A 20,236-nucleotide genomic window follows, 5' to 3' on the forward strand; every position below is an offset into this window, starting at 1 on the left:
CAGTCACAGGCTGGGAGGTGAGAGTGTTTTCTATATTATTTATTCTATATTATTATTACACAGTGAAAAGCATACCGTCAACTCTGAGAGTGTACAAAATGGACCTTTTGTACACTCCAAGTACACTCAGGATTTGACGGTGCAGTTGGACCCAGAGTAGCGCCTATATTTAGCTGTGCTACTGAATGGCTGTGTTCCGGTCTCTGTCCTTTGTTTGTGGTTACGGGCACACCGATACTGCGTCACTTTCTAATCAAGTGCCCACCATTAAATGCTCGAGGGAACCGTCGGTCCTTCTTGGCAGGCAGAACGCTGCATGCAGGGCCGTGGACCTTAATTCAAGGACACCACCGGAAGGCCGTGTTTACAAGAGACGGCGAGCACTCCGCGAAGGTCAACGAGGACTTCAAAAGAAAGGACAAGTTGAGGTTTTTGGTCGTAGGAAGCGCGTGTTTGTGTGCACGTGTCCCTCACATCGTTCTGCGGGTTGTAGAGTTTAACGTTAACCCATTTTGGGCGGGAACCCCTTTTGGTGTTAGCATTATGTTATGCTTTAGCTATTGAAAAATAGCAGATCTACAAGCTCATAGCGCGCCACCGAGTGGCGCGCTACGAGCTTGTAGGTCTGCTATTTTTGAAAAATCGAAGAACGACTGACATAGAAAAATAGCTTTTTCAGAAAACTGTCAGGATGTAGAAGACATTTTTAGAATCTGATCTCAGGTCAAAATGGGTTAAGACCAGGAAAGCATCTTTTCTATTTTTAGCTAAAAGGCATTATTTTATACTAAAGCTTAAAAGACAAACTCCCAGGTCTACCAAGACCAGTGAACCCTACGAAACCTCAGACCACACACAAAGACAACTTCAGACCTCGGAGAGTGACCCTCAAGTATGAGACAGGACAAGAGTAAAATGAGAAAGCATGTCAACTGATGACATAATAATATAGGATATTGGGTCTCAAAGCATGGTTCTTCACCCTAAAAATCATACCGGGGTGGAGATCCCAATGGGGATCGAAAACAAATATATACATTGTGGAGCCTCGTGCAAGAGTTGTGAGCCATCTGACGCAGTTTGGCTGAGCACCATTAACCACCAGTATGTGTGTAAGAATGACCACAAACCCATCCCAAAATGGGACAGGCTAGTGGGACGGGTGCCCACAATGTATTTCGTTCATCATGTGAATCCTTGGCTGAATTAGTAGAAGAATCCCCATGCAGGAGGATTCAACATCCATGTCGCCAGCATAGTAGAATGTAGATAGGGAAAAATCACACTTTACTTCAGTCTAGACTATTGCTATGGCAGCCTGCTATTAGTTTAGCATTTTCTCCGTAGAAGTACAACTTCATGCAATTAGATAACAAAACAGAATGCCTATACTGTAGCTAGCTGCCTTAAATATTAATTATGACACACCACTGTATGACATCTATGGGGAAAAGCAATACAAAAAAAGATCACACCCGTGTGAAGTGAGGGGCGCTCTTATCATCGTAACATGTCGATTTGCTCGTCCATATATGACGTACATTCTCCATTCATTGTCAATGGGAATTTAATGTTTGTGTAAGACGAAAATCTACACTAATAGATGAATATAGGAGGGGCTAGCGCCCCTAAAAAAAACAAAAAAACAGGGGGAAACATTGAACTTCTGATCATTTTACACAGAGATTGACCTCTGCCGATTGACAGAGCTCAATCGCCAAGCTTTACAGGAATCAATCGCCAAGCATTACAGGAATGGACGGCACACTTTCCAAATAAACAACAAACAATAAGATTACAAACGAACAAAGAAAGAATGGAAAGGGGAGTAAGGAGAAGGGGGGGGGGGGGGGGGGTGACGTACCACGGTGAGTTCTGCGGTGTCATCCTCCTCGCCTTCCTCTCTATTGTCTTCTATTTCCTCCATGACCTCAGCCTTGGCCTCTGCCACCAGCTCCCGCAGCGGCCGGTTGGTCGTTACCGAGCTCACAAAGGGGTGCTGTAAACAGAAGTCACTATAGTTAGTAGAAAATACAGTATGGTGACTTAAATGGTATTTGTGGTGGTGTTGTGGTGTCCTAATACAGCAGTCACAGACCCCTACATTGACCATGGAATGGAACCCCCAAAACCATCGTCCTAATGGACGACAAATGCATGTTATGAATCTTAATCAGACACATTGCTGAAGCTCTCCGTTTCCTCAACCCTGCTCTGAAGTAAACAAACAATAGTGTCTCCACTTTGACTCGCTTTCACCCCTCTCTCTCTCTCTCTCCCTCTATCCTCCCTTTTCAATGTATGCCATCCGGTACAGAACATAATATTTACAGGTAAACATGGGTAAAGAGGCTGCAATGCATGCAACCACAGGATAAACATGCCAAAACGACCACATACTGTAGAGTACAACCAGTTGCTAGCTGGCTGCTGCATGCTGACAACAACAAAGATTGAGTCTGACTGGGATCACCATGATCCATTTCAATGTCAGGGTCTATTCATTCATTCATTTCATGCATACAATAGCTTGTGCTTGAGGGAGGGGAAAAGTCAAACCATCACCACGAAGGCTTTACTTTAGTTTAATGAGACCATTTAACCTGTACTGAAATGATAAATGAACAATCACCACAAACTGTGGGAGGGAGGTTTAAGACATGTTCAGATATGACAACGGGAGAGTGCACGCACGCACAGTTAGAAAGAAAGAAAATAAACTGCCGCAGTCATGCACATAGCTTCGGGTCATGACAATGGACCAACTGCTACTGTGAGAGAGGAAGAGAGAGAGACTGAAAGACAACAAGCAAGGAGACTTTCAATGTGGTAGAATCTTTATCCACCACCTGGCAGCTCTGAAATATGCTTGAACAAGCATAGGTTGGTCAGAAAAACAAATGTTCACGTGAACGAACGTCAAACCAAAGACACAATGTCTAACATCTAACAAACTGACATCAGAAACATAATGGAAAATTGGCAGATGAGCTTGAATACATGCGTGTACACAAGGCAAAGAGGTGGGACAAACGAGGCAGTGAAGAGGCAGGCGTGCTGGGGATAAAGGCTAAATGAAAAGGCGAGTGCAGCAGAGATAAAGGACTTATCTATTATTTAGCTGATTTTCACTATGGTGTAATTTAATTGCCACAGCTGGTAAAGGGGGAGGCCATGAAAGGGGATGAAGCTGTGTGTGTGCGTGTGCGTGTGCGTGTGCGTGTGCGTGTGCGTGCGTGCGTGCATACACTTCTGCTGGGTCCTGTCCATGAGGACCATATTAGCTCTAAGCTTTTAACTTCTCCAGTGACAAACAACGGTCATTTATACCTAACAATGAGTCAGGTAAATGTGCCTAAACCACTACTAAGCCACTGCGCAACAGAGGCTTAGATGGGTTTTTAACAAAACCCCAACGCCAAGTACAACCTTCTGCTGGGTCCTGTCCATGAGGACCATATTAGCTCTAAGCTTTTAACTTCTCCAGTGACAAACAACAGTCATTTATACCTAACAATGAGTCAGGTAAATGTGCCTAAACCACTACTAAGCCACTGCAGAGGCTTAGATGGGTTTTTAACAAACGTGGGTTGTACTTGTAAAAGGCCATGCTCATCATGTCATGCAATTGGTCGCAAAATGACCAAATTGCACAATGTAAAAGTCAGTTTTACTGAGTAAATAACAACAACTATAGACATTCATAAAGGTACATTCCACCAGAGAAACCTTATTTCAAATTCAAACCACCCCCAGGTCTCTCATTGACGTAATACGACAGAGAGAGAGGAAAACAGCAAAGCTCAACGGTATACACTAGTACTATATACTGTAGCCCCATGGTATTTTTCAGATGCACACAGTAATAGGCTTTGAGACCATAGACCATACAGTGCGTTTTAGCTTACCTTGGGAGGTAAGAGTGAACCCACAACCTTGAGACTTAATGCCAATGATCTACAGTTCCAAGGTAATTTACTGACGGGGGCATTCAGCTGAAATGATTGAGCCTCCCCAAACAGCACAGCACAGCACCACTTCCTGAGTGCTCTCTCACGGACTAAAGGAGACCAGCTTCAAGACTTCGAGACACAACAACAGAGGGCCTTGGGGTGACTCAGACTAATCTGTGATCTTGTCTTCATCATAGTTGCTAGTAATAGTACAGTAGGTGCAAGGTTCAAGGTGATTTACTGTCATACCCTCAGTGGAGGACAAAGTACTCAGCCCCGGTAGTTGAGGCAAAGTATAGATCAAATATTACTCAAGTAAAAGTAGATTAAGAGTTAAAAGTATTGGAGTACTTAAAAATAGTAACTATTCAAAAGTGTGTGCTTTAAAAAAATATTCAAAAGTACATATTACATCTTTGTAATATCAATGCATTGCTATATAGAAAAGTAGTTCTAGACATTTTCACAAAATATTAATAATGAAAATAGCAGCCCTACAAGCTCACATGTTGCCTCTTGACACGTCTGCTATTTTCACTATTTTAAATGCGGCTTAATGCAATTAGTTTTACATTCTTAGAAAGGTAGTAGAGTCAAAAGTGCAATATCTGTCTTTGAAATGTAGAAGTAGAGTGAAAAGTCATACAGTAAAGTCTCCAAAAATGTAAATACTCAAGTACAGTACAGTACTCAAGTAACATACTGTACTTACTGTCTACATCTACAATGGCATACCATGCACGGTGCACCACAATAAAGCAAGTAGCAACAGGCACTCAGGCAGTGAAATGCTGCCTGTTAAAAATCACACCCCAATCAAATTATCGCTATGGGGTGCTCAGCCAATCAAATCATCACTATGGGGTACTCAGCCAATCAAATTATCGCTATGGGGTACACACACAAACACACAAAGCTGGACATAGGAGGGGCTAAAAAGTGCATGGAATAATAAGGTTGGCCAAAGCACAGTGTATAGTATTAGCTAGAGTTAGCATCTTAACAGTTGGCAGCCACCCTCCCTTCACACAAACTCTGCAGTACCATCTTTAAACATACTCCAGTAGCTTATATATCAAACTGTAGCTTCACATTGCTGACCACTGAACCCAGACCACCCACCCCTGCTCAGACCAAAGCCCCATTTCTCACTGGAAGGAATCAAAGCAGGGTGGGAAAGGGCTGACGGTGTAACACGACAGCCCAGACGGGGCCTTAGCGGTGTTGTTTTTGCAGACATTTTGGATCTTAGACACGGCTCAGCAGAGCTTAGGCCTGATTGTTTGATGTTTCCCAGTGCAATGGACCGACCGGGCCGTTTGGACTCTTACGTGGACGGCTTGACTGGCGTCAGGGCGTGAAATGGTTCAAATAGGAACCATATGGAGACCGGAGGAGCAGTGGAGGGTGCAGACGGCACTGTGGTGGAGATGACCAAAATCATCGGTTCTCCTCCATAAACACTCTAGAACTGTGAACCGTCTCTAGATGCAGGTACTTTTCACTTTGTTCATTTTGTATTTAAAGAGTCATCCTTACTCCTCCAGGGCGTAGAGTCTATTAGCCACCTGGTGTGGTTCAAGTGTGCGAGGATGTCTTGCATGTGTATTTTCAGTTTCTCAATGTAAGCTGCAGGTATCGCTGGCTAAAGGCTGAATACAAACAGAATGGACCATGTACCTGCCATCACACTGACTTTATATTGAATAGTCTCTCTCTGTCTCTCTAAAAAAATGACCTGGAAATGTACAGTCAGGGAATATGGAACATCTTGATCATCTATGTAATCCATGAATGTTAAAAACTAAAAACTGAAATCGATTTCTGCAGATATTATAGTAGCATTGTTGTTGTGAAGCAGATTTTCTTAAGTGTTTAAAAAGATCACCATTTCCATTTGGAGACAAATGGGCAGAGATAGAAGTGCTTTGGTGAAAGTCTCAAGTGGGCAGTGATGAAGTCAGATTCAGTGTTTGTAATTGTAATGAGCTGTTGGCCGTGTCCACAGAAATAAAGAAAAAGAAAACCAATCCGGATATTATAACAGTAATGCCTTATTTAGGAGGAAATGAGCCTTAATGGCACTGCAATTTAAAAGTAATTAATATTAAATCCAGAGAATTACTTTTTTGGATTATAATAATGTTTTTTTCTCCATGAAACTCCATATCTCGAGACAAAGCCCATGAGAGAAGTATCTATGTACAAAGTAAGAGTCCCATGAGAGAAGTATCTATGTGCAGAGTAAGAGTCCCCAGTGGCCAGATGGTCTCCTGCCAGCCACGGTGACTGATAGTGTATCATGTCACTGTGTATACAACATTCCATACAGTGAGCAAGAGAGAGAGAGAGAGAGAAAGAGAGAGAGAGAGAGAGAGGGCGGGTTGCACGCATCACATGGAAGCAGTGCTTCCAGGGCACGTTTGACAGTGATCTCTTGAAAATATTTTGACGACGAAGACTTTTATGTGGTTTTCTTTTGTCATTTCCTCCTCTTACGGATAGGGAGAGATGAAAGAGAGAGAGAGAGAGAGCGAGAGAGAGAGGGAGAGTATAATAAAGAACAAGAGGAGAGAGAAAGTAAGTGAGAGTGACTGAACCACATGCAGTTCTTCCATTTGAGGGAGATCTCTTGAGAATATGTTCATGACGAAGACTTTTATCTGGTTCTCGTGCATCACTTCATCTTAAACTCAGACACTACATAGGAGAAGGATATCAAGTGGAACACAACCACCCTAAAGACTAATCATTGTGTGTATTCCTGCATCGAGTGATCTTGGTACATAGAAATTGATTTATTGGAGATTCTGACTTTCAATTGTACATACATTTTGTCTTGATTGTATTGTTCCACTTTTTGCTTTGGCAATGTAAATGTATGTTTTCTCATGCCAATAAAGCCCTTTGAATTGGATTCAATTGTATGAACCTAGCGGCAACTACACTTGTATCTGGCCATCTTTAGTCCTTTCCTCCTCTGTAACAGTAACAGACACTACATAATGCACAACATCCACCTACAGTGCTGATTGTGGATTAGCCACGATAGGACCACGTCTATACTTGTACTACAACCGTTTTCCCAACATTGGGAGGGTTCTGGCAGTTCACTGGAATCATACATATTTCTCTGACTACTGACTTGGAAGGTGCTGAAGGCATCTTCATGTTTCAAGGTTAGAAATCCTCAACTGTACATTGCCCCTCTGAGAGCTGACTTTGTGTGATCTCACTGGTCCTAATAGCCTGCTTTATGATCTTTGTAGAAAATGTTTAAGACACCCTTCCTCTTCTCATGGTCGAAGTCCAAAGCTGTTTTGTTTTTGTCCCCCTCAGCAATATTGTAAATACTTTCGTTTCTTGATTGTTGTTTTTTTTTGTCGTCTTTTTCTTTTGTCTGTCTTTTTTTTTTGTCTGCCCACTCTTTCTTTTTCTCCTTCTGAAATGTACACTCTGAAGCGATATTGCCCTTTGCCCCTGTTAAGTGTTGACCTGATGCCATATGTAGTCCTGAAGAAAACAAGGACACAGAGACACTGGAGATGGAGTCACTTGGAGGGGGGAGGGAGGGAAGAGAGGTGAAAAAAAAAATCCTGGGAACTGCACTTGTGTCCTATGTATGCATAGAAATAGTGTTTTTGTACTGCTTTTTCCAAATAAAATAATTATAAAAAAGAAAAAAAAGAAATCCTCAACTGTGGTGGTGAAACAATGGCCTTTGATAGCCACACCAACGGCGGTTGAACGCTGCACGGTGGCGGCCCAGAGTCAGCGGGACACATTTGCAGCTCAGTCGTGACTCGTGTGGTGAAGCCATCTATTCTAAACAGCCCATCAGACGGGCGTGACAAGTTACGGCGGGGGTGCGATAACCATCTGAAAACCCTCCGAAACGAACCGCGCCTCTCTCTCTCTCTCTCTATCTATCCCACTGGAGCGCACACACAGAATTCCCAGAAGGTCTCAGGGCTTAGGATATTCACCTCGCCCCTCCTAATTGGCCAGGGGTGGCCGTGTTCGGGGTTTCCAGACATGCCATTGGCTGAGGAAGAGGAATGTAAATAGCCGGCATTCCCTCAGCTGTGGGGTTCAGACAGGAAACTGTGGCTCTTGAATTTTAATTCTCTCTCATACACACCCAGTTCACTTTTCATTCCCGTATGCCCTTTCCACCATTTTCATTGCCCTTCCTGTCATTTAAACATTTAGCAATTTGTGATAAATCTGTTCCTCTTTGTCGTAACTGCCCTAGCCCTTTCTTTCACTTCCAATCGCCTCTTTCACTTCCAATCGCCTCTTCCTCTCTCTCTCTCTCTCTCTCTCTGTCTGTCTCTCGCACACGCCAAAGCCCTCTGCATGGCACCACACATTTCCCCATTCTCAAATAGTGAATGCATGGCTTAAAATAGAGGATTTACTGGTGATAAAGGCGTGGGCACACGCACGCACGCACGCACGCACGCACGCACGCACGCACGCACGCACGCACGCACGCACGTGTGTCAGTCTGAGATAAGGACAATGAGAACCGATGGCACACCATTCAACAAAGCGCTGAGTCGTACAATATTTGCTGAGTTATAGCTGCTGCTCAGTGTGTGTGTGTGTGGGTAGTAGTAGGTACAGTACCTCCAAGAGCTGAGCTGCAGATGGCCGGGTTTCTGGGTTCTTATCCAGAGACTTCTTCAGGAAATCTTTAAAGTCCCGCGACCTGAAAGTAAACACAGGGAAGAGGCATTAATCAAACCGACGGGGAGGGGAGGGGAGGGGGTGGTGAGAGACGAAGGCAGCGGGTGTCAGGCGGCTTGCTTTCAGATAACTCCTGACACGGCAAACACTTCCAGGAATGCTGCGTCGGTGCTGTACAGTCGCCCCGGTAAATAGAGAGCTCTGCATTCAGCGTTTAGCTCCGCCATAAATTGAGACGGCCCGGGACACTCAGGACCTCGTAAAATGTTTATGATAAAAGTGATTGGAAAAGCCACAGCTTAGCGCCCGTTAAAAGGCCTGTCTGGCTGGTGAGCTGTGGCTATAGGTTTTGGAACAGCCAGGGAGTGCAATGCAGGGCTGGAAGAGGAGATAATGACTCTGTCTGGTGCACAGCCGAGTGCACGCGCACAAGAACTCTCTCTTAAATGACACATTTGACGATGCAATATGCAACCATAACTATGCTTCATTCAGGCTGAAAAAACAAATGAAAAAAAAGAAACAAACAAACAAACAGCTCTCACCATTTGTGTGGCTGCTCGAGGCTGGGGGGGTCGGACTTGGCTATCTTCAGCAGCACCCTCATGGGGTTGAGCTCGTGGTGTGGAGGCTCGATCTGGGCCATCTCGATCAGCGTGATGCCCAAGGACCAGATGTCCGCCTTGTAGTCGTACGGAGCGTCCTTCATCGTCTCGCACATCACCACCTCGGGAGCCATCCTGAGCAACACACACACACACACAGCAGACCAAGGCCAAGGTTAAACAAACAACAAACTATTCATTCAAGGCAGGTTCTCGGATCAGGTGTGACAGATTTTAAAAAGCACTTGCATTTTATTAATTGTGTGTCCATATAATTTTGAGGTGAAAGTATTGCAAATAAATCTAACTTATTTAATTAAAGTTATAGTGAGGAACCTACAACTCAATCACTAAAGCTTGGGAATTGTAAATCAAGAAAGACAGAATCACATTTAACAGTTTACTTGACAGCTTTTCAACACATCAAACAAAGAGTGACAGGCCAACTGGCCATAATAATGTGAGTTTAGTATGTGTCTATTGTTGTCTTAAGTTGATAATTAGAATAATATCTATATCTCCAGCTGATAACAACCATAGACTGATCTGATGTCGATAGCAGGCGTGCTTCACAAGTCAACTTTTGTTTGCCGATAATTTGCAAAGCGCCTCTGGCAAACACCGTACTCTTAAATTGACTCAAGTGGTGTCATGTTAGGCCTGCACTGTGCAAGCCCAGTTTCATGTTGACTTACTCAATCAGTGCGCTCAGTGAAAGGTGTACACAAAAGACTGCGGAGCGTTTGAAACTATTCAGAGTTGTGCAACATAAAAGGGCAGGGTTAAGCTGTCATTGTACTGGGAGGGTATTCCGGATGGTCAATGGGTGACTGTTCACTGGCATATTCATAGAAATGACCTACAGGGCAAGGTCCACAGGCACACACTGGTCTACCCTTGGAACTGGATTTCTCAGCATGAGTACTCTGGTTTGAGGCATTGAAGCCTAGTGGTGGAAAAAGTACTACATTATTTGACCAAGTAAAGGTATCAATAGTCAATACTGCAATATAAAATACTCGAGTAAAAGTCCAGAATACAAAATGCAGGTCCAATTTCAAGTTTTCAAAATGTATCTGATTTACAAGATCATAGATTGACTGAAATACTGCCGAAATATCTATAGGGCTTGATATAAGAGTAAAAGTATAATATTTGCCTCTGAGATGAAGATAGATCAGTAATAATAGATAGAAGTAAAAGTACTGAAAATTGGAAATACTCCAAAAAAGAAAAAAAAGAAACTCAAAATTGTACTGATTGAGCCGCAACTCTTGTGTGCGTCTATATGGGGGAGGTTCATTTGTGTGCTTTTCCAGGAAACAGGAAGTATATTCTTAGTCACACGTCTATAATTCAGTTTGTACAAAACAGCATACCACGTTATTCCCATGTGTGTCATCATGTATGACCAACTCACCAGTATGGCGTTCCGATGAAAGAATCTCGTCTCTGCAAGGTTTTGTTATTCTTTGCCGACACGCCAAAATCAGCTGCATGTGAAAAAGAGAGTAGAAAAAGACAGGATTAACCCCTTAAACCTCCTGTACTTTGTTGTAAGTCATACTAGCAAAAGTAACCAATCTACAAGCGTGTTGAACTGCTCTTTTTTTCCAGCGTTTGCTTATGTTCACACTCGAGATGTCCTGATACTGTATCAGGTATCGGAAAAGTATCGGTATCGGCCCTTATGTCATATCGGGTCATATCGGTATCGGCGAATATGCCAGTCTAACCACCGATCCGACAGAGGGGTAAGGGGTTGACACTATGGCAGGTAAATACAATGTTGGGGCATGTGGAGTTTGCTTTCGAGTTGCCCAAACTGCAAGTGCACATTTGAGTGAGGAGTCTGCCATAAACACAACACGAGATCACAACACTGGTATCGGTATTCGGTACCGGCTAACACAGAAATTGTGGTATCGGGATCGGGAACGAAAAAAGTGTATCGGGACATCCCTAGTTCACACATTATACACTGACACCACGCTAGACAGGAACGCCCAAAAACGTCACATCCGGGGTAAGAATTTACCCCGGAATCTTCTATGGCTGCCAATGCAACTTGGTCCAATCCTTAATCACATACGGACAAACATCTATGCCGATGCTATCTAACTTGCGGAGGTAGCGCGCCTTGTCCACGGGCAACAGATCTTTCAACGTATGGCATTGCAAATACGTTTGATAATCGCTACTCTGCTCAATAGTTTTGAAAATGCCGCAAATTGCATTGCAGTGAACGAGCGAAAATCACAACTTCCCCCGTTTTGTGGGCGGAGTCACAGTTTGAGGCGCTGTTTACGCGCCGTGGTGTCAGTGTATGACATGCCCAGAATATAATAGGGAAGCAAGGGTTCATGTGGTTAAGGGAGTTGAAAGACATTCCATGTCTTTGTAAGAGACATTGATTGATAGTCGAGTTTGTAAAGTCCCCCCCAACCCCTACCCCTCCGCCCCCTCCCACCTCTCTGGTTGTGGGGACAGGCTAAGATATGTTTCTACCTCGTAAAGACGTCATGACATCACACTGCAGGAGAGATGCAAAGCCAAACTCATTTGGATTAATAGCACACGTTCTGTGTTTGTCCTAAACAAGCTGTTCCCCATTCCCAAACACGACCCTGGGCTCATAGAAATATTGTTGGCTCATGCTGGACGCAATGTCTCCATGTCAGAATATTATGAGATACAGTTCCTGGACTCAAAGTACAGCAGGGTTTGGCCTTAGGGACTTAGGGAAGAGCAATCTGAACATTTCAAAGACAAAACAACAAACAAAAACAACATGCATGCATGCTTGTTTTACAGTGACTTGTGTCTGTCTGGTATCGTGGCCTGCAGTACAAATGACCCTGAACGTCCGGTCAGACATGATTTGGACTGCCACAGTCTGGAATGTTGCAGAAAGGATTTTCTTGTTAAAACACACTAAATGGTATGACGCACGCAACACATCGGTTGATGTTTCAAGTGTCTCTGCAAACACCCTGAACATTATCATTAGAATCAGTGTTGTTTTCGTCGACTAAAACTAAGACGAAAATTATTCGTCGACTACCTTTTTCCACTGACAAAAACTAAATGGAAACTAAATGAAAACTAAGGTGTGATGACTAAAACTAAGACTAAATATACTGAAAATTTAGTCAACAAATAAAAACTAGACTAAAATGTTAGGAAGGGACTAGTGGACAAGAGATCCAGTATAAGTCATTTTACACTTGGTTGCATGCTGAAAATAGCCGATCTACAAGCTCACAACGCGTCGCGCTGCGACGCGTTGTGAGCTTGTAGATCGGCTATTTTCAGCAAATGTAAAATCAGCCATTATGACGGCATCAAGGCCTGTCAAAACACATTTTAGTCGACTAAATCAACTGTAGATTTAGTCGACTAAAATCTCATGACATTTAGTCGACTAAAACTAAACTAACACTTAACACATTCCAGGTGACTAAAATGTGACTAAAACTAAGTGAAAACTATTCAAGAGACTAAGACTAAAACTAAAATAGAAATTTGATGCCAAAAACAACACTGATTAGAATGTACAGTATATATGGGCAACATCGTCAACCACCGGAAAGTTAATACATTAAGATGGTGTGAACCGAAATCACCTTTTTATTGTTATATTTTGTCCGTCTACCTTATGGATTAAACCACTTTCTGCATCCAATAACGTGCTGAGGTATTCTTCTGCGTGACAGTTTGTCCCACATAAGCCAAAACAATGGACAGAAATCAATATTTTCTGGCAGTACACGAAATCTTAAGTAATCAATGACAATGCGCTGATACAGCTCCAGGCAATGTGCCTCAACGGTATTGCTCAAAAACAAAAAACATATTTGCTCTGTAACCTGAAATCTCTGGTCCGGAGCGAAAGTGCCTGGAGCAGAATGCAGAACAATTTACCTTTGTTGTGTGACTAATGAATGGCACCCTCACAAACTTATGTACAAGTTTCTGCAGTGCACCCGAGAGCTCAAGTGTTGCATCAGACCCATAAACCCTCAGGTCATTTTTAACATCGAGGCCTTGACTGTGATGGATCAATCATTTAAGACTTTGTTTCATGTCAAGGACCCCCATAACTCTGAGAATGCACAAGTGGAACCAAAAGTCCCTGTAAGGGTCCATTCGGAACCGCTTCAAGGAACCCTGCGGACCCCATTTGAGAACCACTGATCTAAGGTCTTGGTGTGGGACGGTTCTTTGACTTCATCTTTGACAAAGAACAAAAAAAGAAACGTTACACCAACAGTCCTACCACTATCAGTTTTATTTAAATTTGAGTGTGAATAGTTACCTCCAAGCATATAATGGTCATTATGCCCCAGACTGTATTTTTGAGTGGTGTAAACCACTCCTACAACAACTGGCTTTGTTAGTTTACGTGTCTGTCTGTCCGTACGTCTGTCTGTTCGTACCAAAAAATGAGCATGGTTGCTATGGTCACCCAGTTCACACGGGTGTGATTTCATTACGTCAGACATTACGTCAGACCACAGCTGATCAGTCTATATAAGACCTTACACCACTCAGTTCACACAGGTGTGATTTTTCATGATCCAGTGGCCCCTCAACAGGATCACAGATGACTGTATTTAATTGACGGTCGGTCGTCCTGGTGTGAAACCGGTCGAGAACCACTGTGACACACACAGACAGATCATTTTCTCTCCGCGGTACGAGCTGATATGTTTAACTGGAGTCAATGACATCTAATTGCTGCCTTGTTTTGGAATTAATACTCAGTTGTGGAACTGCGGAGGGCTTTAACCCATTTTGGGCGGGAACCCCTTTTGGTGTTTTAAACATTATGTTGTAATTTAGCTATTGAAAAATAGCAGATCTACAAGCTCGTAGCGCGCCACCGAGTGGCGCGCTACGAGCTTGTAGGTCTGCTATTTTTGAAAAACCGTGAAAATATTTATTTCAGAAAACTGGAGGATTTAGAATTTCGAGGTCAGGCCTAAATGGGTTAAATGACTCGGTGTCGTGGCTTAACGAGTTGAGAGAGGCAACTCCCAGTGATTATATCTAGCTGTGGTGTCTTCCAGGGAAGTATGTGAGGCACAACGAAAGGCCCCACGACAGAGGAAGGAACGGTCAAACCCAATGAGCACGATTGGCTGGGGGAAATGTGCCTGGGCAAAAAGCTAAAGTGATTAGGAATATTGATCTATAATTGCTCGCTACTAACCTACTTACAGAAACGTCAATGGTTCACGTCAGCATGCACAGCATGGCTGGGAGTGTATCCTTTTACACAGTGGTTCTTCAAGTGGGGTACGGGGGGGTCCCAGGGGTCCTTGAGGAGGTTCCAGGGGGTCCCCAGCAAATGTTGCAACCACAGGTCGCATTTACTATGAAATCGTACATTTTTTGTCCGTCAGTCAGTCAGTGTATCACTCAAAATCCCCATACATGGGAAAGCCCAGGTTGTGTGACCTCACGTGACATCATCAGGGATGGAGATCCCTGATGTCATAGTAAATGCGACCTTCTGTCGCAATTAAGCCCATATATGGAGATCCCCGATGTCATCAATTTTGGCCAGCAACTCTACATCTGACCTCAAACCTCAAACCCTTCAATCTCCATATATGGATATGTCAGAACATGTTCTGACATTCCATATGTTGATCCTTCCCCATCCATCCTTCCTCTTCGATGTCTCCCTTTTGACTGATACCTGTCCATTTAAACTCTAGACGGGCCTGCCCCAAAGTTATTACTGCAGCCGCGCCCGGCAGCCGGCGGAAACTAGAGTTCTCATCAGGCCCAAAAATTAAGGCCCGGCCCTACCTGGGCCCTCATCAAACCCTGTACACTCAAGACACACTCCATATATGGCCAGTACAGAATTAATTCCATGTTGATCTGACCCCCCATGCCAAAGCACCAGCGCTCGCCCAGCAGTCTGTCACCCAGGCGGATGCGTGCACACCCTCTCGCCCTCAGGCGTCTTACTGTTTGCTATAGCATCAAAATCATTTGACACTATAACCCTATATACTATGCCTTGCAATGCTCACAACGCATTGCAATTTAAGTTTGTAGATCGACTTATTTTCCGAAGAATTTGAAGAATTTGGAATATTTTTGAAACATTAACTACACTAATCTTGTATGGGGATCCCTGGCCCAAACTCCTTTCAGATGTCCGTGGCCAAACACATATTAATCTGGGGGTCCTTGACATGAAAAGGTTTGAGAACCACCGCTTTAAGAGGAATCATACTGACCACTTGGCTACAGTACAACCGAAACCTTTGGCTACATAATGTCAGGAATGCTGGGGTCTTCAGGCAGAGTGTTCAGATAGGCCATAAATCATATTAGAAAAAGGAGAAAATTGTGCAGAATGCAGCTTTCCCACACAATGCTCTCACATGGTCCTCTTCCTGCAGGGTTTCAACAGGGGGAGAGGGCCTCACTCTGGGCGTGCGTGCTCGTGCGTGCGTGTGTGGGTGTGTGTGTTATGTGTGTGTCATTATACTTGTGAGGGCCAAAAGTATTCAGAAACGGACATTGTGAGGACCATGTTCTGGATCTCCCAGGATCTCACAAGATAAATTGAGGCTTTAGTAGAAAAAAAACGTTTACACTTGGCAAAAGACTCAGGTTGGGGTTAGGGTTAGCTGTAGCAGATGCTAGGTTTAGACTCAGGTAGGGATTAGGATTAGCTGTAGTAGATGTTAGCTTTAGGGGTTGGGGTGGGACTGGGATGTATGCGCGACTTATACTTAGTTGCGGGCTGGTGTCATGCACCGGGAAATAGCAGATCTACAAGCTCAATCTCACTATGTCCACAAAGTGTCGCGCTTCGCAGAGCGACATATTCACAAAATTGTCATCCTAAAACATTGATGTCCTCATAAGTATAGAAATACAAACGTGTGTGTGTGTGTGTGTGTGTGTGTGTGTGTACACATTATGTGCTTGAATGCGTGCATCAACATTCATGTGAGACTATGGGACAACAGAGTCATCCTCCAAAGTCAACTGACAGCGCGCAACGAGAATGTGCTGTTTATCTGAGAATTTGTCAAGCAGTCAGAATAAGATGGGCTCTGCTGATGGCCTCTGGCCAAAATGAAATGTGACAAGACACACAAATAAATGCATAATATTATGACACGCTACACATCTCCTTCCAAAAATAAAATGGAAAAACAAGCTAATATTTTCACATAAAAGTGATTTTCACATAAAAGTGATCACCGCACAAAGAGCAACACTAGTCTATTCACGGTATGTAGATATAAAGTAAGTAGTTATTTTTGCCCACACAGTGGGCGGTGATGCATTTAATTAATCATGAATAATCATGTTTGGATAAATAAACAAATGCATTAAGAGCTTATGTGGGTAGTGTACACTCTGCACTGTATCCATGCAGCTTAGTGGGTGATAGTGTTATATTGTTTGTGTTCCAGCTTCCCGGTAACAGAACAGAGTTAGAAGTTGAAATAGAGCCGAGCTAATGTTCTAGGAAAGGCATGTGAGAGCACATCAGTATAGTGCATCAGTGTTCTAGGGCAGAGAGAGAGACGTGTATTCTGGTTCTTAGGATTCTATAAATAGGATCATTAAGATGACACCCTCTGGCCTGGGCCGTGGCTCAGCGGTCCAGGCACCTTGGCTGGTAATCCAGTCTGGCAGTGTGCCGCAGGCTCGACTACTGATCCCGACGGCCTTTACTGCATGTCATCCCCCCATCTCTCTCCCCATTTCCTGTCAGCCTACTGTCTGTCCCTCCATAAAAAAGGTGAAAGCCAAAAAAAATAAAATATTATGACACCCTCTGGGGTCACCATCAAGTAGTGGAACAGTCGGTACATGCACTGTCCGTAGAGAAAGGACTGCAAACGACATAAAGCTGCTGCCGCGGGGCGTGGGCCAACACCCAATCAACTTACGCCTCCCGGGGTTCCTGCACCATTTTTACAGTGTGGCTGAAGGTCGAGCTTTCCGTTTGTACTTATGTTTGTCTGTATGACCACACAAACGTACATCAATAGAGGGTATGCACGGACGGTTAGCTCAACCGTCTGGGCACCTAGGCTGCTAAGACACCCTGACGGTGTGCCGACGGGACTCCCGGTCCTGACGGCCTTTGCCGCGTGTCACTCCCCGTCTCTCTCCCCATTCCTCCTGTCTCTCTCTATTGTCTACTATTAATAAAGGCATAAAAGCCCCTAAAACATATCTTAAAAAATCAATAAATAATAATAGAGGGTATATGCAGCATGCTCATGAATAAAGTGAGTGGCAAAGTGAGTTTAACGTTGTTTAATGCAATCGGGTACGACTTTTCTGTTTGTTCTGTCAAGGCCAGAAAGTTCGGGTATGATGATGATGTCACGCGCATACCCTCAATTGGATGCCCGGGTGGTGCAGGGCTAATGTTCCTGCCCAACAGTTACACTGCTGCATCCAGCTTGGCCAGGCATTCCAAATTAACACAATTGGCCGCGCTCACGAGTGGAAAGCCGAATATATCCATCACTGCACTAGCGACTCCTAAACGTTAGCCAGAGATGGCCCGTTCAGCAGGGAGCGGAACTGGGAAGGATAGCGTGTTCCTCCACATGCTTTATGCCCCCCCCAGAGAAACTCCTCACTGTCAGATGATACACGTCTAAAAAGTAAAAACCCTCCCCAAGACCAAACAGTTGGGGTCAGCAGTGGTGACAGGGCCTACGTGGGGGGAATTGGCATAACTATTAAATTGAGAGAGAGGGGGGGGGGGGTTACCAGGGCTTATGCTGCTACGTGCGTGATGACACTGAACAGACATTTAACAGGTGCTCACTGCAGCAGAGAACTGACATTTTCTACAACCCACAGACAAGTGAGACCATACCAAGTTTCATGTCCCCGTCCAGTGTGAGCAGGATGTTGCCGGCCTTCAGGTCTCTGTGGATGATCTTCATGCTGTGCAGGTAGACCAGTGCCTCCAGCATCTGCCGGCCGACCACCTTTATCTGAGGCTCTGTCAGCCCGCGGTCCAACTCTGCACGGGAGGTTGGCACAGAGAGAGAGGAGGTTGGTGAGAGAGGTGTGGTGATACAGTACAGTATAAGGTGAGTAGGGGGAGAAGGAGAGCCAGAGTGTGGGTTGGGAGGAGGTGCGTGGGGAGAGGAAAGGGAAGGGAACAGGTGGAGATGGGGAGAAAAGAAGTAGTGAATGAAAAAGGGAAAGTGAAAGGAACGAGCGTTAAACATTTACTCTGTGAGGACTAAAAAAAACCCTCAGAAACATCGGTAATATACTATGTCTAGATAATTGGTACAGATCACAAGACTCTTGTTTAATGCTCAATTACCAGTTAATTGATTCAATTCTATAGCGGCAGGTTTGACAGGTCAACACAGTTTTAGTATAAGCTGTAGTGGGTACGTTTGTGTGCCAGCATGGACAGCCCCGTACAATTAACTTCATGCTGGCACAGACGCGCCAACAGAAAACGTCATAACCTTCAGCTGTGTTCACCTGTCAAAATGGTTTGTTTACCAATTCAGGTTCAGAACTACAGCAGATTCAAGACATGCTGTCTAGAGCAATGCAGCTGCAGGTAATAAATATTAATAATGGGTGTGTCAGATTTAGGTGTGCCAAAAGCCATGTGTGTGCAAGATAGAGAGTACCGACACACCTACATCTAACAACACTCATCGGGGCCGTGTCCACAGCTCTGGGCGCCTCCAAGCATAAAAGATGTTTTACTTTCGAAGAAGAGCGTTGCTCATTAATATCACCTGGCTTTGTCTGACAACACGGTAATTTACGAGCTGACGTTTGACTGTTGCTTTCAGCTAGGCTATGTGTGCTCGTAATAACACAGATGAGACGTTTGAGCACAGCAACAGCATCAATAAATGCTGCATGCGAGCACGCTGGACGCGATTTCCAAAGCACTCCACCATAAAACGCTTTTCTTGATCGGTACGCCTAGGAAAGCAAAGTGCCGACAGATAGAAGCCACTAACTAGTACTATTCTCTGTGTATGTTTGGTTAGCTGTAGCCGAAGCATCGGCGGCTGTATGAGGACACAGATTAGCCAGTAAAAACACAGCAGGGGGAATTCCCACACCGAGGGGACTCTGTCATGTGTGACGGCTTCCTAGAGCGTTTCTACAGTGTACAAGCATGATAAGAGCTGAGCTGGTGCGGTTCAGTGTAGAGTAGACCAGTACTTAAAAGGACCATAACAGTGGTCTGGCATGTTAGCTGACCAATTCCAAAGCATAACGCTGTTTAAGATTATTTTTAAATAATTACCAGATTTCGATTTTTTTATTAGTAGTATTTCACAAGTGTTAAACCTGGCTAATTGAGACACTATTTGAATTAAATTACGAGATGAAAATGAATAGAGGGTATGCGCATGCTTAAAGTGAATGGCACATCGAGTGGCAAATCGAGTGGCAAAGCAACATGCAAAGTGAGTTTAACATTGTTTAATGTTGTTTAATGCAATCAGATATGACTTTTCTGTTTGGATGCATGGGTTGTCGAGGCCAGGAAGTATTTATTTGCCACACAGTAGGCGTTCCTGCATAACTTCCTGGTTTGATGATGATGTCACGCGCATACACCTCATACCCTCAATAGTGTGTCGGAACCCGTTTTTAAATGGAAAATGGAGCTGGGCAGTATCATCTGGTGATCAGATGTCTGGCCTGAAACAAGCTCTCCAAAATCTGATGTAATGGTGCCGAGTGATAACGCTGTCATAACAAAGTAATTTCCTTCTGAAGGGCAAATGTCACTTATGCCACACCTTGAAAACTTTACACTTGTGACACACAAAGGCACTTAGAAAACAGAGATGCTGCGTTCACACTAGCAGTGACAAAGCGACAGCTCCGATTCTTTTTAAACAAAAGCCAGCGATATGAAGCCAGAACCTTGCTGCCTGATGTCCGTGACACATTACAAATCACAGCTGAGCTGGACACAAC

At 44.1% G+C, this 20,236-nt stretch overlaps 1 protein-coding gene across 2 annotated transcripts in view; it reads right to left on the reverse strand.

Annotated features, from left to right (window-relative positions):
- Window positions 1-20,236, reverse strand: part of stk10 (serine/threonine kinase 10) — a 69,970-nt gene that overhangs the window by 19,856 nt on the left and 29,878 nt on the right. For both annotated transcript variants that reach the window (XR_013790600.1, XM_079507714.1), the window contains exons 4-8: window positions 18,135-18,284; window positions 10,671-10,743; window positions 9,191-9,385; window positions 8,586-8,667; window positions 1,865-1,999 (exon numbers count right to left, since the gene is read on the reverse strand). Coding sequence is in view for 1 of the 2 variants with exons in the window: in XM_079507714.1 (XP_079363840.1) it covers window positions 1,865-1,999; window positions 8,586-8,667; window positions 9,191-9,385; window positions 10,671-10,743; window positions 18,135-18,284 (635 nt within the window). In the remaining variant the exon portion in view is untranslated. The remainder of the gene's footprint in view (window positions 1-1,864; window positions 2,000-8,585; window positions 8,668-9,190; window positions 9,386-10,670; window positions 10,744-18,134; window positions 18,285-20,236) is intronic.

Source organism: Electrona antarctica, assembly GCF_951216825.1.
Source record: "Electrona antarctica genome assembly, chromosome: 8".
Classification (NCBI taxonomy): domain Eukaryota; kingdom Metazoa; phylum Chordata; class Actinopteri; order Myctophiformes; family Myctophidae; genus Electrona; species Electrona antarctica.